The 23,320-nt window shown below is 44.4% G+C and overlaps 1 protein-coding gene across 4 annotated transcripts in view; it reads left to right on the forward strand.

Annotated features, from left to right (window-relative positions):
* The first annotated feature begins 3,865 nt into the window (after positions 1–3,865).
* The window catches only part of TRIM67 (tripartite motif containing 67), a 40,793-nt gene continuing 21,338 nt past the window's right edge, over positions 3,866–23,320 (forward strand). For 3 of the 4 annotated variants that reach the window (XR_012622499.1, XR_012622500.1, XM_074818520.1), the window contains exons 1-5: positions 4,055–5,021; positions 11,096–11,191; positions 15,172–15,294; positions 16,594–16,704; positions 18,926–19,079. Coding sequence is in view for 2 of the 4 variants with exons in the window: in XM_074818520.1 (XP_074674621.1) it covers positions 4,101–5,021; positions 11,096–11,191; positions 15,172–15,294; positions 16,594–16,704; positions 18,926–19,079 (1,405 nt within the window). In the remaining 2 variants the exon portion in view is untranslated. Of the gene's footprint in view, positions 5,022–11,095; positions 11,192–15,171; positions 15,295–16,593; positions 16,705–18,925; positions 19,080–23,320 lie in introns of all 4 variants that reach the window. The other variant, XM_074818521.1, reaches the window with a different exon arrangement.

Consider the following 23,320-nt stretch of genomic DNA (forward strand, 5'->3'; position numbering starts at 1 on the left):
CACAGCTACCATTTCCAAAGCTGCCCTGCCCCCCAGACCGTATACATCAGCTTTTCCTCTAAGCCACGGGGGAAGCCTACCCTCCCATGCCTCTTTGCCACAGCATCCCTCAAACAACATGCAACACCAGCATCAGCTAGAGCTGGTAATATTGAGAAGAAGAGTCTGGGTAAAGAACGTGATGGAGAACAAGCAGAGAGGAGAGGTTACTGTGTGGCGTGATGTTTGTTATGCGTAAGAACAATGTCAAGGTGTGTGTGGGCTGTGTATCAAAACACTCAGCCACTGGTTAGTACTCCAGCCTAAAATTCAGAGACGACCAACAGCTGCAGCTGTGTTGCCTGCAGTGGTTGCTGAGGGCATCCTCCGCTGCTAATTGAGCACTGTGCATTTATAACAAGGCAGTGAGACTCTTCACCTTACACCGCCACACACGCTGCTAGCATTAGCTCAGGTGCATCTTGTCCTCTCTGCTCTTGTGAACGCTGTCCTCCTTTTTGCAATGGAATAAGCACTGTGGAGATAAGATTATTTTTTTTTTTCTGTTACCCTTCAAACGAGAGGATGTGTGCTTGGAGTGGTACCCGTTAGCAGGAGTGATGCTGGAATACTGGAATCAAAAAGTTCCTCATGGGGAAATAGCAGTGGCAAAAGAATAAAACTTAGGAAAGTGAAGTGACTTTGGTGGACAGCTACTGAAGGAAAAAAATGAGAAAAGAAAGAAGGAAAACTAATTGGAAAGGGGTTAATGTGTGAGAGCAATATAAAACATAAAAAGGTATAAGAAAATGAATGGGAAAACAATCAAACCCTCCCCCAAAAAAGGAACAACAAACAGAAGAGGAAGGCATAAGCAATGAAACAAGGGAGGCAAAAAGATGAATCAAATCTCTCTCCTTACTGAGGGGTTGTACCGCAACCTGCCTTTTTAAAAAAATATATTTATAAATAAACTTCATTAGTTTTTTTCCTGTCAGGGCAGATATAAAAGATGCTAATAAATTCTACAGAAGGTAAATAGTTTAAGGGGATGATAGTAGTGATACTGAAGTATTAAAATAAAGATCAAAGCCAGGACTGCCAGAATAGGGTTTCTAGGTTATCCATACACCATTACAGCTCTAACAGATTAAAGACTCATTTGAACATAAAAAGATGGAAAATCATAGGGATCATCTCCATTATAAAAATGGCTTGATTACAAAACATAGTAAAGGCCCGATTCTATCAGGCTCAGACCAAACAGTGCTTTATGAATAGCTCCATTAAAATTAGTAGGATCGACTCAGTGTGATATGTTCCTCAGCACGAGTCAGGGTGTCCAAAGTCAGTCTGCTCAAGCTTGGTGGCATTTTTCAACACTTAGATCAGTTTCTGTTCTGGCCCCTGGAGCATTAAGGATGACAGCGGTGCTTTGACTGTTCATCGCCATCATCAGTAGCACACTTACAGTTCTTAGATAAATATTTTTCATAAGGAGGAAAATCCGTGCTCTGAAACCTAAACCCACAATAGCATTGAGTATCGTTACAGTAGGTGCTAGTTCCATCAGCAGTCTCTGGTGCCATGGGAATGAAGGTTTCTGCATTCACACTCTACAATTCCTTGGAAACAAGAGCTGTTCTGGGATCAGTAGGATAAATAAATGGGTGCACTGGACCACACAGCTCTGCCTTCTCTCAAAGCCGTAACTCTCCTGGGCATAAATGCTTCAGACAAACTTCTAAAGTAGGTGGAAAAAGATACTGAATGAAGTACAAGTACAGAGAATACCAGATCACTTCTTCATCTCCATTTCAAATGTCATCTCTTATGGAAATATGCTCTGAGGCCAGGTAAGGTTTGTGGAGAGGTGAAGTAAAGTTCAGTGTGAAAGAGAGTGGTTGTACTTCAGAAGTGGTTTCTTTCTTGCGATTTCCCTCTGTAGGCAAGCACAAACAACCCTTGGATTTTACATAAACTCTAGAGTAATGGTCAAAATGGAAATGTAAAATTCACTGTATGAGAACCATGGAAGTTGTAAGCCCCGGCTAAAAAGCAGCTATAAAGGGGAGCTGGACGGATTTGGTGTTCAAAGCTTTTCATTTCTACCACTTCTTGTCTGCTATGTCCAGTTTTGCTTAGAGGTCTCAGACCAAATATGACCATTACATCACTGTCACCTTACACACAACACAAAGAAAGAAAAGTCCAGGAAAAAAGCTACTGTGCATTCCTAATTACCTTTAGGATTATGGCTTCCTACATAGACTTGAAATCTGTGCCACAGATCCACCTATAGACCTGCAAGAAATCTTTAGCATACATCCACTCCTGCTGCTGACAGATGGTAGAGCAGAGAACAGAGACTATGAAGATAACAGCATTTCACCCACAGCTTTTTTCTTATGATACAGTAACGTAAGGTAGCTGTGAAATCAGCGGTGTTTCAGAACACTCCTTGCACTGCTGAGGTTTCTGGCTGGAGGCAGCCCAAACAGTCTATAAACTCTCAATCTCAGCACAGAGGTCACATGAGAGAAAAAGATACCTAGCCAGAAGACAGGCAGGTTTATGTGGGTCAGGGCTGTTTCTTTTATGTGCCAGAGGACAAACCTGCCCCTTTCCACCTTGAACTGGGGAACTCCAAAGCTTTAAACCCCTCAGGACTTTTTTCCCCCTCAAGTTGACATGAGAACAGCTAGGGAAGACGCAAGAAGGAATACGGCAGAGGAAAGACTGAAAAAAATGGAACCTTTAATATATTCCTGCTCTCTGTCCCCATTCCTCCTTTTCTGTGCATCAACAGCTTTAATAATCTGGCAAAAGCAAAACCTGAAACTAGAAAATCCTTTCCTACCCCGTGTCACAAAATGCTCATCATGTCCTAAGAAACATTATGATGAGAGGGGATGCATTTAATATGTTCTCTCTTTTTCTTTTTTTTTTACTTGACACCAGTTAGTTCTGCATCTTTAAAATAGCTACTCTGAAACAACCAGCTCGCATTTTAAAACAAACAAAGAATTAGGATCTGCGTATGGACCTGAAGTTAATACGGATGTGGCTTTTAAAAAAGATATAATAATAATAATAGTAATAATAATAATAATAATGCTGTAGTGAAATCCCTCTTATGTATAATCTCTTCACTATGAAAATAAACCACTGCTACATCCACGCTAAGCATATGTAGAGTAAACAAAACAGATGGGGGATTTCCCACTGCTGGTTTCTTTCTTCTAAGGATGGTTATTTTCAGTTCACAAACTCTCAGCTGTCATCCCTGATTTATCTTCGCAGCCAATTTCTGCTGGGGTTACGCGGCCACGAGCCCGGGCGCTGCGGCACCTCTCCCCGCTCGCTACACTCTTCCCTCCCTCCCAGCCACAGGGTTTGTAACCGGGGTCCCCGCTTCTCTTTTAACCCCTTTTTCATTCTTCCCTCGAACAGTGCCTGACATCTGGAGCACCTCGGCCGTGCTCCGGCACGGCGAGGGCTGTACGAAGGAGAGGCACACTCTTAGTTTGTTGGAAAACGTCCTCCTCCCTCCTTCCCTCGGGGAGTGGGGAAAGGGCTCCTAGGGATAACGGAACCCCGCCTGCGTTCAATCCGCTACCCAAACAATGGCTTTATTTAAACATATAAAGACACCGCTGTACAGAGATCCTTTAAAAAATGTTTTCGCCGTCCCCAGCCGTAGAGAGAGCGACCACTTATTTGCTGGAAAGGGCTCCTCCCGCCCCTTCCTACTCCTGCCCTCCCTCCTCCCCCCGCCTCCCTTCCCCGTATATTATTACTCTATGCCACCAACGTTAAAACAGCCCCACCGCGCTCCCTGCCCGAGCCTCGGGCGGGAGGGAGCCCTTCCCTCGCCCCAGGCAGCCTCCAGCCGCCGGCCGGCTCCTCCTCCGCCGGCCCCGGCCCCAGCCCCGGCCCGGCGCTGTCTCTCCCCGGCGGGTGCTGAACCGCCCGGCGGGGAGCGGGGGCCGGACCCCCTCGGCCTCCCCCCGGCGTCGTAGGCGGCGGAGGGCGCCGCTTGGGATGGGGGGAGCCGGCGGCGACCCCGCGCCGCCCGCCTGAGCCCGCGCGAACCCCGCGCACAAAGCCGCGCCGCGGCCATGGAAGAGGAGCTGAAGTGCCCGGTGTGCGGCTCGCTCTTCCGGGAGCCCATCATCCTGCCCTGCTCGCACAACGTCTGCCTGCCCTGCGCCCGCACCATCGCCGTGCAGACCCCGGAGAGCGAGCAGCACCTGCCGCCCCTGCTCCACCCGCGGGGCCCCGCGCCGCCGCCCAACGCCGCCGCCGCCGCCGCCGCCGCGGGGCCGGGGCCGGCAGCGGCCGCGGGCTCCGCCGCCTGCCTGGACTCGGAGTGCGCGGCGGGCGGCGGCGGCGGCGGGGACCACGCGGACAAGCTGAGCCTGCACAGCGAGACCGACAGCGGCTATGGCTCCTACACCCCCAGCCTCAAGTCCCCCAACGGCGTGCGGGTGCTGCCGCTGGTGCCGGCGCCCCCGGGAGCGGCGGCGGCGGCGGCTCCGCGGGGCGCCGGCCCCGCCAGCTCCTCCCTCACCTGCCCGCAGTGCCACCGGAGCGCCTCGCTGGACCAGCGCGGCCTCCGCGGCTTCCAGCGCAACCGGCTGCTGGAGGCCATCGTGCAGCGGTACCAGCAGGGCCGCGCCGCCGCCGCCGCCGCCAAGTGCCAGCTGTGCGACCGCAGCCCGCCCGAGCCGGCCGCCGTGCTGTGCGAGCAGTGCGAGGTGCTGTACTGCGGGCCCTGCCAGCTCCGCTGCCACCCGGCCCGCGGGCCCTTCGCCAAGCACCGCCTGACGCCGCCGCCCGCACCCCCGGGCGCCCCCGGCGGCGGCGGGAAGGGGGCGGGCGGCGGCCGCAGGCTGCCGACGTGCGCCGAGCACGACCTGGAGAACTACAGCATGTATTGCGTGAGCTGCCGCAGCCCCGTCTGCTACCGGTGCCTGGAGGAAGGCCAGCACGGCAAGCACGACGTGAAGGCCCTGGGCGCCATGTGGAAGCAGCACAAGGTGAGTCCCGGCGTCCGGCCGGGAGGAGCTGGGACGATGATTTCCTTCCTCCCGATGCCCCGATGTCGGGTTGCAGTCTGTGGGACATGAGGCTACTGCACGTCCATCATCCTCCCAGACTTTTTCCCCTGGGGCACTGCGCTCTTAGGGTTCCAGTCCCTCCTGACTGCCTAGTGACCCCTCAGCCCCTGCTCAGGGTGAGAAAACCCACAGACTCGCCAACACATTGGCCTCACCGTAGTCAGCAAATCTCTGGCTCAGCCACGCCTCAGGCAGACACCTGGGATTAGCTAGTCCATTTCACTAACTTGTTTGCCTTCCACGGGGCCCTTGGCCACCCCGTCCTCTTGCGGGTGCCAGCAGCTGCCTGTGAGGAGATGGGATGGTCATTCCTGCCTTTCACCACCTCCCTTTCACCCAGGACTCAGTGCAAACTGCCACAACCATTTCCCACCACACGTTAATGAGGGAGAGTTGCCCAGATCCACCCAAATATTTTAGACAGGAAAGCGTGATAAGGAGGATAGTGCGACATTGTGTTCTCTCCTGGGCCTCAAAGAGGTCTCCCTTCCCAATCAGTTCCCAAAGAGGCCAGGAGGAATGACTGGAGGCACCTTCATGACACAAAGATGAGTGATGAATTGTAGGATGGATGGGGTCTGGGGACAAGTAAAGATTTTCCTGATTCACGTAATGCCATGGTCTGATTCATGCTTCCCTGAAAGGGATGAGCCTTAGACCTCCCTGGAGCCCCCTGGGGGAGGGGGGTCACTTGGCCATGCGCATCTTGGTAAAAATAAGACTTTGCAACCATTAGAATAAAGAGCAAGACGTGACTGTACAAGTTGAAAGAATGTATGAAGTTAGCTCGATCTTGCTAAGAACGGTGGACCCTGGAAAAATGAGTAGTGAATACATATGAATGTACAGAGGAGACTTTAATGCCTGAGTGCTGGGAGCAGACCTTTGGAGCTTCCCGCTGTACTGGGGGGAAAGGACTTCCCCCACCGCTGTGCAGAGAGCACTTGGCCAGCTCTGCTGGCCGCAGTATTCCCTTCTTCTCACTCTCTGCTGCAGTTAGCAGTAAAAGAAGTACAGAAAGGAAGAGGGATCCTTTCAGATGCTGCAGAAGAGGACAAATCAAGACTGGTCTCATCATCCTTCAGCCACGGAGGGGCTGAGCACAAGCTAGGCTAAGACATTTGGCAAGGCAAAAAATTGACTTTTGATTTTAAGATTCAAAAAAGATGCCCCTTGGGGTAATTGATCTGCATAGTTTGTCCATCTGAGGAAGACAAACTTCTTCAGTACTTGTTTCAGTTTGAATGCTCTGCCAAGGGCTCAGCCATCTCCTCCCTAACAGGATGGGTATTTGTGCAGAGGAGAAGTTCTCTTGGCCCAGAAGGAGCAGATTACAAGCTTGCAGCTATTGCTGCTTATGCCAGTGGCAGAATCCACTTCTGAGCAGAATTATTTTAATGAGCAAGGACAGAGTTCACTGTTCAAGTATGGCTGGTGTTTTGGAGAGTGTGAGAGACGAGCTTGTGCTGTATTGTGGTCTACCTTGAGTTAAAACTGTTTGATGCCTTTTTGAACAATGTGATAAACTCCGGTGTAATCAAAGTTCAGTCAGTCATTTTTTCTTCTTCGTACTGTCAAATATTGTCAAAAGAATAAACAATACCCTGGTGGTTTGTATTTTTACTGCATTTTTTTCTGGGTCTAAAGTATCACAGAATGTGATTTTTCTCTTGATTTACAGACTCAATCAATGTGAAAATTCTAGTGAAAGAAAAAACATACTCAAATTTAACTAAATTGGGGACTCCAGAATTGTGCTCTTGTGAATATTGCTTTTCCCAGAACAATGTGCTTGGCAGAAAATAAATATAATGGAACCATATAGCCAGACAGCCTAAATCATCAGCTCACATTCATTCAGATAAATTGTTTTGGAATTAGATACTTCTGCTTAGAAATAGTTCTCAGATACAGCAATTTCTACAAGTTTATTACCTGTAGTTACTTTAGCCAAACCATAAATTACTTACATTGAGTGGTATATGAAACGTAATTCAAGTTTTATGTGTTCTCTCCAGATGCTCCAGGTGTAGCTGGTAGAGGCAGCTGGAAGGGCTTGTCCGTGAGTGTTCTTAGTCCAGTAATTCTGACAGACTGACAGTTGTTCACCATCAGCTGATAAGCACCTGCTTATCTCCTTGGAAAGCCAGTAGCTAGTAGAGGGCTGCCAGAGCCATTTCCCCACCTCTCAGGACACAGTTTCATCCCACAACAGCAAACTTCAAACATTTTCTCTATTGACTGCAGAACTGCTTTTCCAGAGGCTCTGCCCACCTTCAGCTTTAGGATCCATTTCCATCCCACTTCTGTATTAGCCTTTTGTTCAAACTGTTTGACTTCTTTGTCTGGGCGGTATATAGTGATCTAGTGGCAAGCTACAGAGTGTATCCCTACAGTGCTACAGACCATGCACTGAAACATGCGTTTACCCTCAGCTATACTGCTTGCATGAAAGCTGCACTAGACTGGTTGACCCCTGTTAATGGTGCAGGTTCCCCATTACATTGCTGTATGTAACTTCTCCTACAGAGAAATTAAAAATGGTGTAAAATAACAGCAGGGCCTCAATGACATAAATCTGTGAAAATCCACTGATTTAGCTGGGCTTTATTATATTCTCTTTCATGAAAAGTGCATATGGACCAGCAGCTTAAGGTTATTAAGTAAAACTGTGTAAGTCTTCTGCCGAAGTTAAGTCCTTTTATGTCTTCATAGCAAGAACAGTGACACTGTTGTCAGATTTAACTTGGTAGGCCTTTTGACCTGCCAGTACGAGGAGTGATGGACACATTTCAGCTCTGCCCATTCTAAATGGTTATATGTGTGTATATATATAGAGAGAGAAATGCTGAAAAAAGCCACAGCTGGATAGGTCTGTGAATGACAGGATGGCAGGCAGCTGAAGACAAATGTTGGAGTCCAAATGCCTGCTTTTATTTGCTGGGCTAAAGAGTTGTGTTCCCAAAAACACATGGGCTGTTTCAGCATTCAGTGCCAGGACAAGCTTATCTAATCAATAGTTAATCTGCTGCTAAAGAGAGATGGAGGGAAAACAAGTTAAATAAGCATGAACTGTTCGGTTGAAAAAAAGGACGTGGGCATGATCTCGTTCATTTTCTAAAATTGAAGGAAGTATCGGTCTTCCATGCCCATCAGGGTTTAATTACTCACCCTGGTTATCTCTCTGTTCCTGTATTTGATTGAAGTAGAAACTTGCTATCCATCTCCAGCATCCACATTATTGGTTGCAAGACCAGGCATTAAAGTAAAGATAACACCAGGTAGAATACTGTTTGTCAGGAGTTATTAAGTGTCACAGTCAGTGGAGCTTGTAACATTCAGTTTGGATTCTAGTAAGTATTTCTGCAGCATGAAAGATTGCTCTGAGCGTACAGGGCATTTTTTATGGCTTGGTTGGTTTACTGAGGGCTTAGTCATGTAGCTCCATTTGATTTTAATGGGAAATGCATGACTAAATTCCACTGCTTTGTAAGGTATCTTTTACAAATGCCTGGAAAAACAAGGCTATTATCTCTAAGTGGGTTTCACAAATGGAGATCTGGTCTTCTTCTCGGCTTCACGCTGCCGTTGCGTTAATGCAACCACAGGTTTTAATGAACACAGCAATTCGCTTATGAGCCATTTCAACAATGACGTTGTTGAGTTTCTATTGCAGCTCTTTGCGATGGGAGCATGGCGGGAGCCAGGAGTGACTGTGCTAATTGCTGTCGGTACATATGCTGTATGCTGGTTACAATTCGTCTGCAGTGATTCAGTTTTCTATGGCTGCTGAGATGCCTGCATATAGCTTTTGGCTCTTCTTATCTGGTTAAATGCACTTTGCGATGATTTGAGAGCCAGGGCAGATGTTGGAAAAGTGGAAGTTTTACTTTTGTTGGGACCAACCACTGGTTTTGATTTGAAAGAAAGGAGCCCTTGCCTCCCTGGGACAATTTGGTCGGGCCAGTCAGTGGCAGAGGATACTGTGCTTTTGCCACCTATTTCTTTCTCAGTTCCACCTCAGCTGCTTGGTTGTGTGCCGCTTCCACCTTGTCCTGCGTCAGCTTGACAAACCAAAGGCTTGTGGATGGAGCAGAAAGTGCAATCAAAAAGAGTGGGCTTTAAACTCTGGCAACTGTGATCAGCATGTGGAGAGCTGATCGGAAGTCCTGACTGTCTGATCTGGCAGAAAATAAGGACCTTTTCAAGGACCTGGAGTTTGCTTCTGTGACCTCAAGTAGCATTCATATCAAACATCATCGCTTTAAATTTTTGTGCAGCGACAAGAGTTTGTAAAAGAGAATGCTAAAATATTCAAATATTGAGAAACACACACAGTAATGTGTCTTCCCATTACCTTTGTTACAAATGAGTTGTGGTAAAGCACATTATATTTTCAAATTTTGCGCTAATGTAATACCTACAACTGGGCTAAAAGGAAAAAGTTTGTGTGAATATGAGGAAAAAAACCTAGGATGGTTTCTTTCTCTATAATTCAGTCCCAGCTCCCAGTCGGGTTTGTACACACTCCCCGCAGAGCCGTGTGGGGTTAGGCAGTGGCTCTGCCCGTGGGCTGCCTGCCTCAGAGCTGGACTGTGAAGTGCCCACAGGGAACTACCAGGGTCTGCTCTTTGCTGTCCTGTGAGAGTGAGCAAGCACAAGTGGAGCGTGAGTAGGAGACATGCAAGTGGGAGGTAAACTCAAGACTTTGACACCCTGAAGAAGTGAGCTGTGCCCTTTTCAGGGATGGAGTAATTTACTTCCCTCTAGGAGCAAGAGGGAAGCAGAGAATGAGTGGTGACTTACTGAATTTCAATTAGGTCTCCTCTTAGGGGCACATAACCTTTGTGCCTCCTGACATACAAGGCTCTGTCTCAAGGCACACTGTAGTCCTAAGGAAACAAGAGACAGCAACCTTCTGAAAACCTGATCTTAGCAAAGATACTTCATCTTCCATTTCCTGTTGGAAATGTTGTTGTATCTGTTTGGTGAGGATAATTAACTGGGCATTGGCAGTCTGGTAGATGCCAAGTCTGCCTGAGGGGTAGACCCATGAAGAGAATGTCTAACCTGCAGGACACTCATGATGGGACCTATCCGGTCACTCTGCATTATGTCTGCACAGAGCAGTAATGCTGGATCAGGGATTGCCATGGGCTGACAAGCAGAGCAACACAGTTTCTGTAATCCCAGCCAGGCTTCCAGGGAAGCTGCACCGGGGCTGCTCCGTTCAGACCATGGCAGTTCTGGGTCTGCCAGGGGCAGAACTGCCATTTCTTTCCCATCCTGGAAATCCATCAAGAAGCCTCCAGTTTGATTCAGTGATCTCAGGTGCCAGCTGAGAAGAGGGGAGGTTAGGTCTTCAGTGTGGACTTGCAAAAGACATATTCCATATGTCTCACCAGTCAAAAAGTTAGAAGGGTTTTTTCCAGCTTTTCCAGAAATACTCACTCTTCTGTTGGGTTGGAGCACAAAAAACTGAAGCCCCAAAGGGACAGTACTGTGAAGTCTGAAAATGCAGACTTGTCTTTGAAGTCCCAGTGTATCTCAGGTTTGGTAGGATCTACCACATTTATAAAGAATTCAGACTTTGATTAAAAAAAAAGTGGCATTTTGGAAAGCACTTGGGGATTTTTCAGCATGACAGATGCTACTGTGTTAGTGTAAGACTATTATCTCCTTATATATGTGGGTAGCTGTCTTATAAAAAGGTATTTTGACTTACCCAGTCACTGCAATAAAGTGGAATGTGCAGACACAATACTTGACTGCCCCCACATGCATATTTCACCTTTATTAAATCTTATTACAATTAAAGTCTTAACTGTTCTTTTCTAGCACAAACACTCTGTCCTTGTAAGAATACATGCAATGGCAAGTAAGCCTTTTAGCACATTATTAATCATCAAACCCAAGGATTAGTAAGAAACACATTTGCATTTTATCTCTAATTTTTCCTTTTTTTTTCCCCACCTTTTTTTTTTTTCTTGCAGGCACAGCTGTCTCAGGCTTTAAACGGTGTTTCAGATAAAGCAAAGGAAGCTAAAGAATTTTTGGTTCAGCTGAAAAATTTATTGCAGCAGATCCAGGTAACTGTAGAATATTAGCTGTTTTGATAATACAGTAATCAATAGAACTGAGTGAATAATTTATTTGATGACTTGTCTGCTGTGCTATTCTCATCTTTCCCGGAATCATCTAACCTTTCTTGAATGGATTTGCTAGGCAAAATTATTCATCCAATAATGCCTGCAAGCCCCTCTTAGCTTCTAGATTGTTTGCTGTTTATTGCAAGAAGCTGATACTCAATACCGGACATCTGAGCTGTGTTGATTAGTATTTGATTGAATCCATCAGTCATGCTGTGGGGCTCCTTCCTGACTGCAATTGCTTGAATTGGGCATTTAGGATAAGTTCTCATTTTAACACATTCAAAATGTACTACTTGTTTTTCACCTTACATTTTCTAAAAATATACTAGTTTCTGGACAAAATCCAGTCAACCTGTTTATTAGAGTATTTGTAGGAAATCAAAAAAAAGAAGAAGAAGAAACTGTTGCTAAATCAATGTGGTTGTTTATTGAAGCAGAAGATATTTTCGTGCCTGTAATTGACCAGTTTAATAGTCAGAAAAGGGCTCATGGTGGGTACAGTAATTGAGGGCACAAACCCAAAACAAAACAAGTCCTATTTTCAACTAAATTTAGGCTCGTCAGTGCTGGAGGTCAGATGATCCGCAAGGTCCTTCTTACCCTGCAGAGTGTGGCTGGAAATGTGCTGCCGTAGTTTGAGCTTCACAGTGCCCAGGAGGAAATGCTTGTTATCCGCAGCAGCGGTGCTCTGCGGTGGTGGGTTTTCTGTGGCATGGATATACATCATCTTCTCTACAGTATGACCGCTCTGCTACTTGCTTATCAGCAACCAAGTCCTGTGCTTGCTAGTAACAGAAAGCCAAAGCAGAAGTTCAAATATCTGTATTTAGTTTAGAATTTAATCATTAAAATATTCCACTGAATACTCCAGATGATGAATTCATACCTCAAAGGCTACCCAAGCTCTCAGGTTGCCACAGGACAGCGTAGCTACCCACCCTCACAGTCTTCTTTCACCACAAGGGGAAGGGAACAAACCAAGACTGAGGAACTGGCAAAAAAACCCCACATCTAACTGAAAGTAACCAGTTCAAAGGCACTGACTGGCATCTGTCACATGCCATGTTTTGGACACAATGTGAGGTTTCTCTCAGCTGACTTTACCTATTTAAAAGTTATGTAGCTCATCTAACCTAGTCATTTAGGCTTCTTTCATTGTTCAAGGAGAAGGACAGGCACCTCAAGAAAGCAGTTCTTCCTACAGATATGAACAGCTATTTTAGGATGGGATAACTCATCCAAAACAGTAGTCTATCACTAGTCTTTTTTTGAGTCACCTAGCTCCATTAAAAATGTATTTTTCCCTCCTGAAACCTAAAGGTGGCCTATTATGACTGTTTATGACTATGCTGTAAAATTCTTCAGTGTGTTTCAATAAAATCACTGCCAAATTGCTCTGCGTAAGGGAGCTGCTACAATTAGATCAAAAGACCTAGCCATTTATTTCATGCTGCTCGTTGCTTAAAATGCTAGAGGAGAACTCAGAGGATGAAACTGTATCCAGCAGCCGCCCTGTAACATTTAGGCATGTCTGGGCACAAAGCTGGATCTGACCCTCATACGTTGAGCTAGTCTCCATCTTGAGTCTGAGTGAGGACATCAAATTTCAGCAAACCAAAAGAGGAGGGCTAATCAGCCCTGTATTTAATATATGTATATAGCCCCATGTATAATGTATTTCTAAGTAAAACAAGGCTAGGGCACAGCTCTGAGATGATCACCCACACACTTTAACCCTTAATGAGCTCCCAGGCATGGTTTTCTCCCATGAGAAATTGCAGTCTTCCCAGGTGATGCTCAAGCAGCATTTGATGATAGCATGTACCAAGGAATACTCCTGGTAGGCAGGTTTGGTACAGCCACACTATTTGAGGGGAAAGGGTTTAGATGTGTCATGAGCTGATCTGTGCCTTTTGGTATCTGGTCCAATAAAACAGATCTTGGACTGTTATTTGGGGGGGAATAGATGTAGCCTTTGTACATAGATTTATACCCAGAACCATGTATCTCAGAGCAGGTTATTTCTAATAGGAGTATTATGATGGCTGCCACACACACGTACCAACATTTACCCCTCAGCAAAAATGTCTTTAAAATGTGTGTTTACACAAAGGAGTGTAAATAATATGTACATTTTATTATCCTGTCTCAATGCACAGCAGACCAGGCAGCCATCTGCACTTTTTCTCTCCTCTCTGAGTTTGCCAGAGCTACCAGGAGCTGTACTTCTATCTTGCTTGGGGCAGTTTGCAAATTCATTATCTACTTTTCTTTTCCCTGTTTTGCAGATTTGTTGTTTCCCCCTCTTTTTTCCTTCCATTCTCCTTTCTGAGGTCACTTTTAAATTTCTTGGTCTCTTCTTTCCAGAAACTGCCTGTTCCTCATTGCCCCTGTTGCTTCCTTGCTCCTCCTTGTTGCTGTCATTATCTGATTTTCAGATTTTCCCATCTGCTGTAACAATTTCATCCTTTCTCACTTGAAAGAGGCATATCGCCAAACACCCTGTTTGATGTGTGAACAGAAAATGAGGAGAGAAATGATGCACTGCAGCCATCGGCTGATTCAGGCTCTGTACACAGACCAGCACTTCAAGAATAGCTGGATGGAAATGGGCTTAAGGGGGAGTTGGGTGTGATATAAGCCGAGGAGGGAGAGATGCAAACAGGAAGAGTCTAAGACAAACCTGTGAACAGTAACTGAGCCGTCTGGTGTCTCTCCCCCAACCCATCTTGGTGGCAGGTCTAGGATTGCGGCAGGGGCCTCTCAGAAAACAGTGACCCTGTGTCCCTGAGCTGGAGGACAGGATGCATGGATTGCAGTGAGGGAAGGCAACAGTCCTGAAAATTTTGCTCTCAAGAGAATGAAGACAAAGCAAATGAACAGAAGAGAAAAACATGTAACGAGTAATGAGTTAGGGGCGTGTGATGGCTTGCCACAGAGATGCTTCTTCTTCAGCATGTGTTTAAAATCTTTTCACATTTAATGCTTTTTTTTTTTTTTCATTTGGGTATTTGGGAGGAAAGCGGATAGGACAACTGAACATCTCCTTGAAAGAGGACCTTGACAGCTTTCTCATGAGCAGAGGAAGCGAGGGAGAGCTTCCCTTTTAGTGGGTGCTGCAGCATTGTTCCACAGCCAGAGAAAGCCATCCCTGGGAGGAGGGGCAGCTCAGGACCTTGTAGTACCATCTACTCAGATTTCTACATCTGCATGGGATTCTGTGGTAGCATGGTTGATTCCCCATTGAGAGCACAGGGTTTATGTAACACTGAGTGATACCCCGGACCTACTCAAGGCTCAGTGTTGTGTTCCTCAGATGCTGGCCTCTGCTTAGCAGAGAGTTTTACCACAACATGAATGCAAACTGACCATGTTTGTTGGGTTTTTTTAAGCTAATCAAATACATGTCTCCACTACCAACTGCTAGCGATTTTTAAAAAAAGACTTGAAACAATACACAAATCTCAGGGCTTTGTACCTGATTAATTTCCTTGTAATAAGCCTCTAGACCAGATTCAGGTCCATAATTCTGTTCTAATTGCCATGGTGTAGAGCCAGTGATTTCAAAGCTGCTACAGTGGGATAATTAAAACAGGATGGAGCAGAACCCTCTTATGTATACGTATACACTGTGTATGTTAGGTTTAGCTTTTACATTATGTTGTACTACATCTGTTATTCAGAAAGTGCCCATAAATCGAAGTTTTAAATAAGCCCATTTGTGGCATAGCATCTTACTGTTTGTTTTATAGCATGCAGCTATTGCTGATACAGCTATAATGAAATCAGAAGGGCAGCAGAAATGCCGAGGTCTTGAAAAGAATTCTTTCCTGAATAGAAAAACAGGTAAGAATGAGCAATAGCTTAAGATGTAAAATATGCTTTCTTTGATGAGTATGACTCTCACCTTCTTCTAGGAGAACGGGTTGGATTATGAAGCCTGTCTTGTCGCTCAGTGTGATGCCTTGGTTGATGCGTTAACGCGACAAAAGGCAAAACTGCTCACAAAAGTGACCAAAGAACGTGAGCACAAGCTGAAGGTGAGCACAACTCTCATCAGCTGAGCACAGCTGCTGATACCTGGTGTTACTGTGCATTTTGTCAAGTCCCCAGCCCTTTACACCATGAAAATTCCTAGTGACCAAATCCTAAAGTACTTTAGCAGGTTCTTGTTCAGTGATTTAGTGGAACTGTGCTTATACACTTAAAATGAGCCATATGATTCAGTAGTTTGTTGAATCACAGAATCCTCTAGGTTGGAAAGGACCTTGAAGATCATCAGACCATCAGTCTTTATTTATCTGATGGTTTGGGACTATCTTTTGAGAGGTGCTTACCAGTGAAACCTGTGTGTGGTTTGGATTCTGGAACCTTCTGCCCAAGTAAAATGTTGGGATTTTGGTGTCTCTTCAAACCTTTGAAATTCAGGCAAGTCACCTCCAGAAATCCATGTGCCACTCAAAAGATATTAAAGAAATGCAGTAAAGGGGGGTGGGGAGAGGAAAGCTATAAATGCTTGAACAAATGTTTAAATAGACACATTTCTTGAAATGTTGTATTGCATATGTGATTTTGAAGTATTGTAGTGCCAGTAACATTAATAGTATCTAAGACAGAAGAAAAAATTGAAGTATCTAACATGGCAAACAATTAATAAAATCTACCTGAGATCAGCATTTAAAACTCCCCATGCTTAACAAGAACCAACACTTAGGACATACTGCTAAGAGCACAGCTAATCCTGCAGTTTACTCCTGTTAGGCTGTTGTACCATGGGAGTTGCGCTGTCGAGCACGGTGCAATTAGGCCTAGTCTACAGCCATGTGGCAGCAGAATCAAGTCCAAAATCTGAAAAAATGAGATGCAGCTTTTTTATTTCTTAATCCCAGCAATGCATTCTTAAACAGAGCAAGATCAATGGTGAATTATGAAGAGAAAGGTAGAGTATAATCTGCAAAAAAACAGTCCTGCAGTTATCCTCTGTAATATTTGCCTTTTAAGTGAACGATTTCTTAAAAGCTCAGATTTTAGTGGAAGTGTGATTGTACATGTGAATACTGCAAATGTAGAAACATGTTCCTCAAGCCTGATCTTTGAGCAATTAATCTGCTCTGAAAATTGAGATTCCCTGTGCACAACATTTTGCCAGGCTAATTATCGGTATTTGCAATACAGCGCAAGTGAGTGTAGCTGATGGAGATATGGCAATGGCCATATGGCAGATAAATTAAGCATAGCTTTAACACACTCTTCCATTCGTTGTTTCTTCTGAAATAATCTTATACAATTCACTGTCAGCTGAGGCAGTCATCAGATCTGTACTGATGCTTGTTTTCCAGGTTGTTTGGGACCAGATAAATCACTGTACACTAAAGCTACGCCAGTCAACGGGGCTTATGGAGTACTGCCTAGAAGTTATCAAAGAAAATGATCCCTCTGGGTTTTTACAGGTACTTTTCTTTCAAATATTCTGGGGAAAAAACCGAAAAGACATTAAAATTAAATCTAAAAATGGTCAGCTTTACTAATTAGGGTCTTCCACCTCTGAGGCAGGTTCATCTTAACTCTTGTTAACATTGTCTAAAAGCTCAGATAGCCTGGTGGCTGCATGAATGTCCCAGCGAAGGGATGGCTTTGAACAGCCGCACTCTGACCAAGATGTGGAGTTAGTGGTCACGCCACTTCCCTGACTGCTGACATCTTTCCTCTTGCCAGCCCTTCATTCTGAGCCAGAAGACAGATACTATGCAGTTAATGATGACTTTCTGCAAGATATTATTTTATTCTCATCTGAGAAACCCAACACAGGGCCTCACAGAGCTCTCTGATCAATTTGGAAAGGTCTATGACTCAGCAGAGTAGTACGTCTCCCCTTTTCGCTTTTCCCCTTTGCATTACTTTTTCCCACATGAAAGAGTCCTTTCAACATCTCCCCTGTGAGAAAATCCAGCCTTAAGGGCTTGCGTGTAGCTTTACTTCACTGGGGTTGTTGCACCACACTGGGCTACAAGACCTATCTTGTAGCTGGAGGATCCAGGTACCCCCTCTTTGCAGAACATGGCCTCGCCAACAATCACCTTAATTTGCAGAATATTGTTTCTTAGGTGCAAGCAGTGAAAGTGTCTGTTGATGAGACAAAACGTAACAGTTTTATTATCCAATTAATTATTTTGCCCAATTAATTCTGCTATTTTTATTAATTATTTTATTTTGCTGTGTTAGTTTTGTTGCCTTATTAATTGCCTAAGAAAGGCACATCAAACAAAATGATCTGCACGTGGCTGTCAGCCGAACAGGGCACCCTGCACACGTGAATACATGAGTGTCAGGGGGCTGTCACAGCATCCCTAAAAAACATGATGAGAATTAGCCACCTTAAACCTATTAACACTCCAGATTGATTGTTATGGTCATGGCAGGTCTCAAGCAAGAGTGGGGAATATGTGGTGTACGTTAATCTCAAGACTACACAGATTTTAGCAGGCTGTCTGTTGGATACTGCAGGACAAATTAAAGGTCTTTAGGTCTTATCTGCATGCTATCAAGATACATGCTTCGTTTTCATTTCAGCTTACTTTTCCTGTAACCTTTGTGGCTTCATTCTTTGCAGTCACCTTTTATAAAAAAATACTTTTGTTTTTACCTTTTCCTGGTTTATCTAATGATGCTTTCAAGGCAACCAGCAAGAACTGAGGCACTGCATTACTTAGAGCAGCTACTCTTGCAGCCAGGACATTGAAACACAGCCAAGGGATCCAGCATTCCAGTAAGTCACTGCAAGGTTGTAGGAAGGCTATGAGATGCTCCTCTACTTACTGCACAGGCTGATTAGGAGCTGTTGATGCAGGGGCTCAGGCAAGAGTGTCTTCCAGTAACAGTAATGAAGAAAGGTACCTGAACTCCTGCAGTAAAGAAAAACTCTCTCTGACCTATCCAGAAGAAAATTCTGCTCCTTGTGACTTACAGGAAGCTCACTGAGAGGGACTCCAGATATACAAATGGCAGCTTCGCTGAACTCAAGGACAGTTGAATTAATTGATTTCCACAGAACCAGGATTTCACTTTCGGAAGAGTCCGTTGCAATCATCTTAGTCTGACTTTTGGCCTAATTGTCTGTGGGCTGAGCTAGAGCAAAGCTTTAAAAATGAAATTCAGTTTTGATGTAATGATAGAAAATCCATCATATTCTTCAAAAATCTATCTGACAACTTAGCACCCTCACTGTGAGAAATATATACCTTCCTTTCCATTTGACTTTCTTATTCTTTTTTGCTTTCATCCACTGAATCAGCTCCGCTGAATGGAGAGACCCTCTAACATTTAAGCCTCTCTTTGTGCAATTGCTTTTTAAACAGGAGAGCAAAACTAGACTGTGCAGATCAGAGAACAGAGTGCAGAAGTGTATGTGGCATTCAGAGGCATGATATGTAACATAATCTTAACAGGCTTTATAAATGCAATTTTTACTTCCCTACCCTAAGATGAGGTTTGTTTTGAAAAGACAAGATGAAAGGATGCAACATAAATGGACCTCACGCCAAAACAGCCAGATCCTATCTCAGCTGTTGTGCTGTCATATTCCTGCTTTCTTTGTGCTGTATCTCACAGGCATTCTGTCACTTTCAATGTGTGCATTTGCCATTTCATTATGAGCCTCATACTCTCTTTCAGATTTCGGATGCTTTAATCAAGCGTGTTCAGGTATCTCAGGAACAGTGGGTCAAAGGAGCCTTGGAGCCAAAAGTGTCTGCTGAGTTTGACTTGACTCTGGATAGCGAACCATTACTTCAGTCGATTCACCAGCTGGATTTTATTCAGATGAAATGTAGGGGTGAGCTTTTATGATTTTCTTTTTTCTGGTTTTTGTGCATGTCTTGAAACAGTGCTGGGAGGGACAGGGACACAGAGGGAGGAAAGAGGAATGACTTGAAGTTACTGGATAGTTTTAAAAGGTTTTCAAGCAAATTCAGATTACTCGGTGTTTCCTAGAAAGGTGGGCTCACCTCACATGCAGTGACCTGAACAAGCTCAGACAGAGATACCAGGTACAGTTAAAAATTTGAAAAGATAAATTCTTCAGAGTAGGGCTATCTTATATTAAAAAGACATTAGCTGCACGAAACTTTATGCCATTTTACAGCATTCCTAGATTTAACATGGTTAATTCAAAATACCAATTACCCCTATCTTGTCAAGAGCAGCTAAAGTAGAAAATAAATATCCCCCCCCCATCTTCTTGAATAGGGGAAAAAAAAACCCCTTTGACTTGTATCTGAACTGTGCTGCGAACAGTGCCCAGCTTAAAAAAAAATTGTGAGGCAGAGATTCACAAGGGGAAAGTAGCTCCATAACTATACCCTTCCTTGTTTCCAGGTGTCTGAATAATTCTGAGGGGCACACTAAAGGGAAAGGACGTTTAAAAAAGTATTTAAAAGCAGAAGCTGATGAACAGTAGATGCCATTGGCAAAAAAAAATAATTAACATCATGCGCTTGTAATGAGCTTGGTTTATATGGAGCAGGATGAGAACTGCATCAGAATTAGATAGATCCATAGACCGGCTAGATTTGAAGGCCATTGTGGTCCCTGGGAATGATGCCATTAACTTCCCTCACTGGTGATTCAAGCCTTAATTATACATGTGCGTGACAGGATGGAGGCTGCCAGAAGTCAATGAATGAGTTAAGGATAATCATGTCGTGATGTCGGATGTGCTTTTTTTTTGACTCCAAGCAAGCATAAAGATTTCTGTTCGGTTTATCTGTTCTCTCTGGGCCTAATTCTGAGCGTAAGAGACCCAAGATGAAGTAATTAGGGTGGATAATTTGGCAGATAAATATGTGGAGAAACAATGGATAAACAGATAAAGGCCAAAATCTGCCTCCTAGGAATGGTTTGCATCTTGGCATAATCGGGCTATGTTAAAGTTACTGAAAAAACACCTGTGAACTGATCATTTGAAATGTTGACATCCAGGAAAGCAGAGTCAAGGGAGAAAGAGTATCACTGATATAACTCCTCCACTTCTGCACTAGTCTTTTTAAATCAGTTTATATTTAATGCTGGCCATATTTATTGTTAAATATCCTTAATACTAATCTTCCACCACTCTCCTTCCCAAACATATAAAAAATGTAGCTAAACTATCCACTTAGATTGCTAATTAAACCACAGGTCACTTGAGGTGGGAGCAGCTTAGGTATTTGACTTTTGAATGTTCATCTGGCTTTAAGCTTGAAGACTTATGAGACTTTAATTGAGCCAGATTCACTGGAGCTTTATAAAAGATACTCCTGTCTGCTACACTCTCACTTATCATACTATCACAGTGAAGCTCTGCTACTGAGCCAGACACAGTCTGAGGAGCAGAGAAGAGGACAGGACTGCTTCTGCCCAAACCTGCGCAGGGCTTATGAACACCCTCGGGCTTTGCTCCCCAGAGGCACCTTAACAGTTCGCCCTCAGGAAAGGCTTTTCCTTGAGCTGTCTTGGCCTTGACCAGGAACTGCCTGTTGCATGTCCCATCAGGTTGGTCAGCACAGCTAGCATGACCATATGCACACAATGCAAAGAGTGGTGGAAATGGTGTTAACCTGGCCACCATTCCTGAAGGTGCATATGGAATGGCATTATTCCCTCTTGTGCCTCTGTGTGCCCAAGCAGAACAAGCCACTGACTGGTCCCAAGCTAACATTCATAGGTATTGAGGATTGTTTAGTATATAGAGGTATACTTACATTTTTCAGTTTATGACAGTGAATCTATTTGCATTTGAACTGCTCAGTCTGACACTTTGGCTTTTTTTTTTTCTGAAATTTTACCTCTACAACCTCAACCAGCTCTGCATTATCTTCTCATGCATAGTGGTCTTGCATCTAGAAATACAGGTACCACAGAGTAAGCAGCTCAGCCTTTCAGCAGCAAGCACCCAGACTTACTGGGAACATCGCTTTGCTGACTGTGAGGGGAAGCTGGTGTTGCAGGGCGATGTTTTGCTCTTTATCACCGTCAGAACTTGTATATTTCTGAGCCTCCAATTTCACAAAGAAAAATCTACGTGTCTCTTCACATCTGCTCCTCTCTCCAATTCTACCTACCCCAGTGCACCAACAAGTCATCAATCTTTGCCAAATGTCATTGTTGAGGGGAGTGTTATTAAGTCACTATATTGATTGATCTGACAAGTGTAGATGCATTAAAGACATCAGAGACAATCTGTAAAGGGAGTTTTGGGGAAACCTAGGAGAATAGGGCCAGCATGGCTTTTCCAACTGCAAGTTGTTTTGTTCCAAAAGCTTTGCTATGTAAGGTCTGTGCTATTGTTATCGATGCTTAGTGCATGACTGAATTTCTATTTTTTTTTTCAAACTCTGGCCTCATTCAACCTCAGTGAGCTTGCATGGGTCATTTAGAGTGAAAGCACGCTTGTAAGTAAACATTGATTCACTGTGTTAGACAAAGAAGAATGAAAATGAGAACAAATCACATTACATTTGCTTTGATGACTTGTTCATGTACCTTACTGGTGGACTCTCTGTAAGCCCATATCTAAACCTCATCTCAAGAAATAAAGATCAGGGGTTGTTTTTTTCTTTCTGCAGAAAGAAAAAGCAATTTGGTAACAAATTATAGGTGCAGAAGTAATGCTTAAACAGTCATGTTGACCAAAGGGTCTCACTGAGAGCCCTTTGGCAAGAGTCCCGTGCTCCCCAGGCTAGCTGACCTGCTGAGACACACACAGCTCTAGTAATTGCTGGAGTTTTGAGCTTTCCCAGATCCCTTTCCTCTGTTCATGTTTTCTTCTCTCTATTGCTTTTTCTGAGTGCCTTGGTACAAAATTCCCGTCCTCTTTGATGACTGGCTCAATGTGTACATCACAATTCCTCAGTTCAAGCTATGGGCACAGGAAAATATGTGTTCCAGGTTTGTTTTGTTCAGTCAGCTGGAACTCTCATGCGATCTTGGTTTGTTGTAAAATGGAGACTAGGTACAAAAAAGGAAAAACTATAGCTACTGTCTACTTTTCTGTACCACCTCCAAATACTCATATGCCCTTCTCATTGTCAGGAATGACTCCTTCCCTCTTCTGAAAACCAGTACATGAAGATTCCCCAGACACATCTCCTGCCACAAATCTCTGCTTCTCCAGCCATGAACTGCACAGCCCTGATAATGAAAGAGCAACTGTTTCATCATAGGCTTTGTCTCTGGTTCTGTCTGCTCTGTGTCATGGACCCAGGTCTTTGCTTGTGGTCTTTCCTTCTCTCTCGAAAAGACTGTAGAGCACTTGCTACAGCAGCGACTCAGGCTATTATGGGACCATACCGCAGTTTTGGAGGAGGTCAGAGTTTTCATGTTTCTGAGGGTCCCATTCTTTCACTGCATTTAGTCCTTTAAAAATTAATCTGGGAAGGTGGAGGGCATCATTTCACAACTTGCTTGTCAAGAGGACAAATAACAGGCAACATCTTAGATCAGCTCTACTCTACTCTGAGAGGAGATCAGCTGTGAGATACATTGAGCAATGCATTCTTGAAACTGCTGAGTTGACATGAGACATCAGTATCACATTTTTCAGCTTAGTGTGACCTGCATGGAGCACTTTTAAAATAGCAGGACATCATTCAGACTCATTAATAGATCTTGCTGTGCCAATGCAGTATCATTTCTCCCTTTATATTTTTAATATTTTCCTTTAAAAACTCTCTAGAGGCCTTTAAGTTGAACAAGAAGTGGAACAACACTGTAATTTAACATCTGAATCTTCTTTTTTTTTCCTGACACAGGCTATATTTTTCTTTTCTTAGTCCTGTCCCATTGCTCTTCACTATGAAGTAATCCCAGCGCCCCAATTATTCAACTCAGTTCGCACTTTCCTATGACTTTTACAACCAGTGTTCACTTTTTCTGCTCTCAGAGGGAATCTGAGATCAAGGCAGATCTCTGCCCACCTGTGTCCAGGGGAGGAGGCAGGAGGGCAGGCGCAGCGAGCGTCATCCAGCAAAGTTGCAGAGCTGCTTGGTGGGAGCTTCTTACCTCTCCTTCAGCTACTGTAGCTTGTGCAGT

Source organism: Strix aluco, chromosome 3, assembly GCF_031877795.1.
Source record: "Strix aluco isolate bStrAlu1 chromosome 3, bStrAlu1.hap1, whole genome shotgun sequence".
NCBI classification, from domain to species: domain Eukaryota; kingdom Metazoa; phylum Chordata; class Aves; order Strigiformes; family Strigidae; genus Strix; species Strix aluco.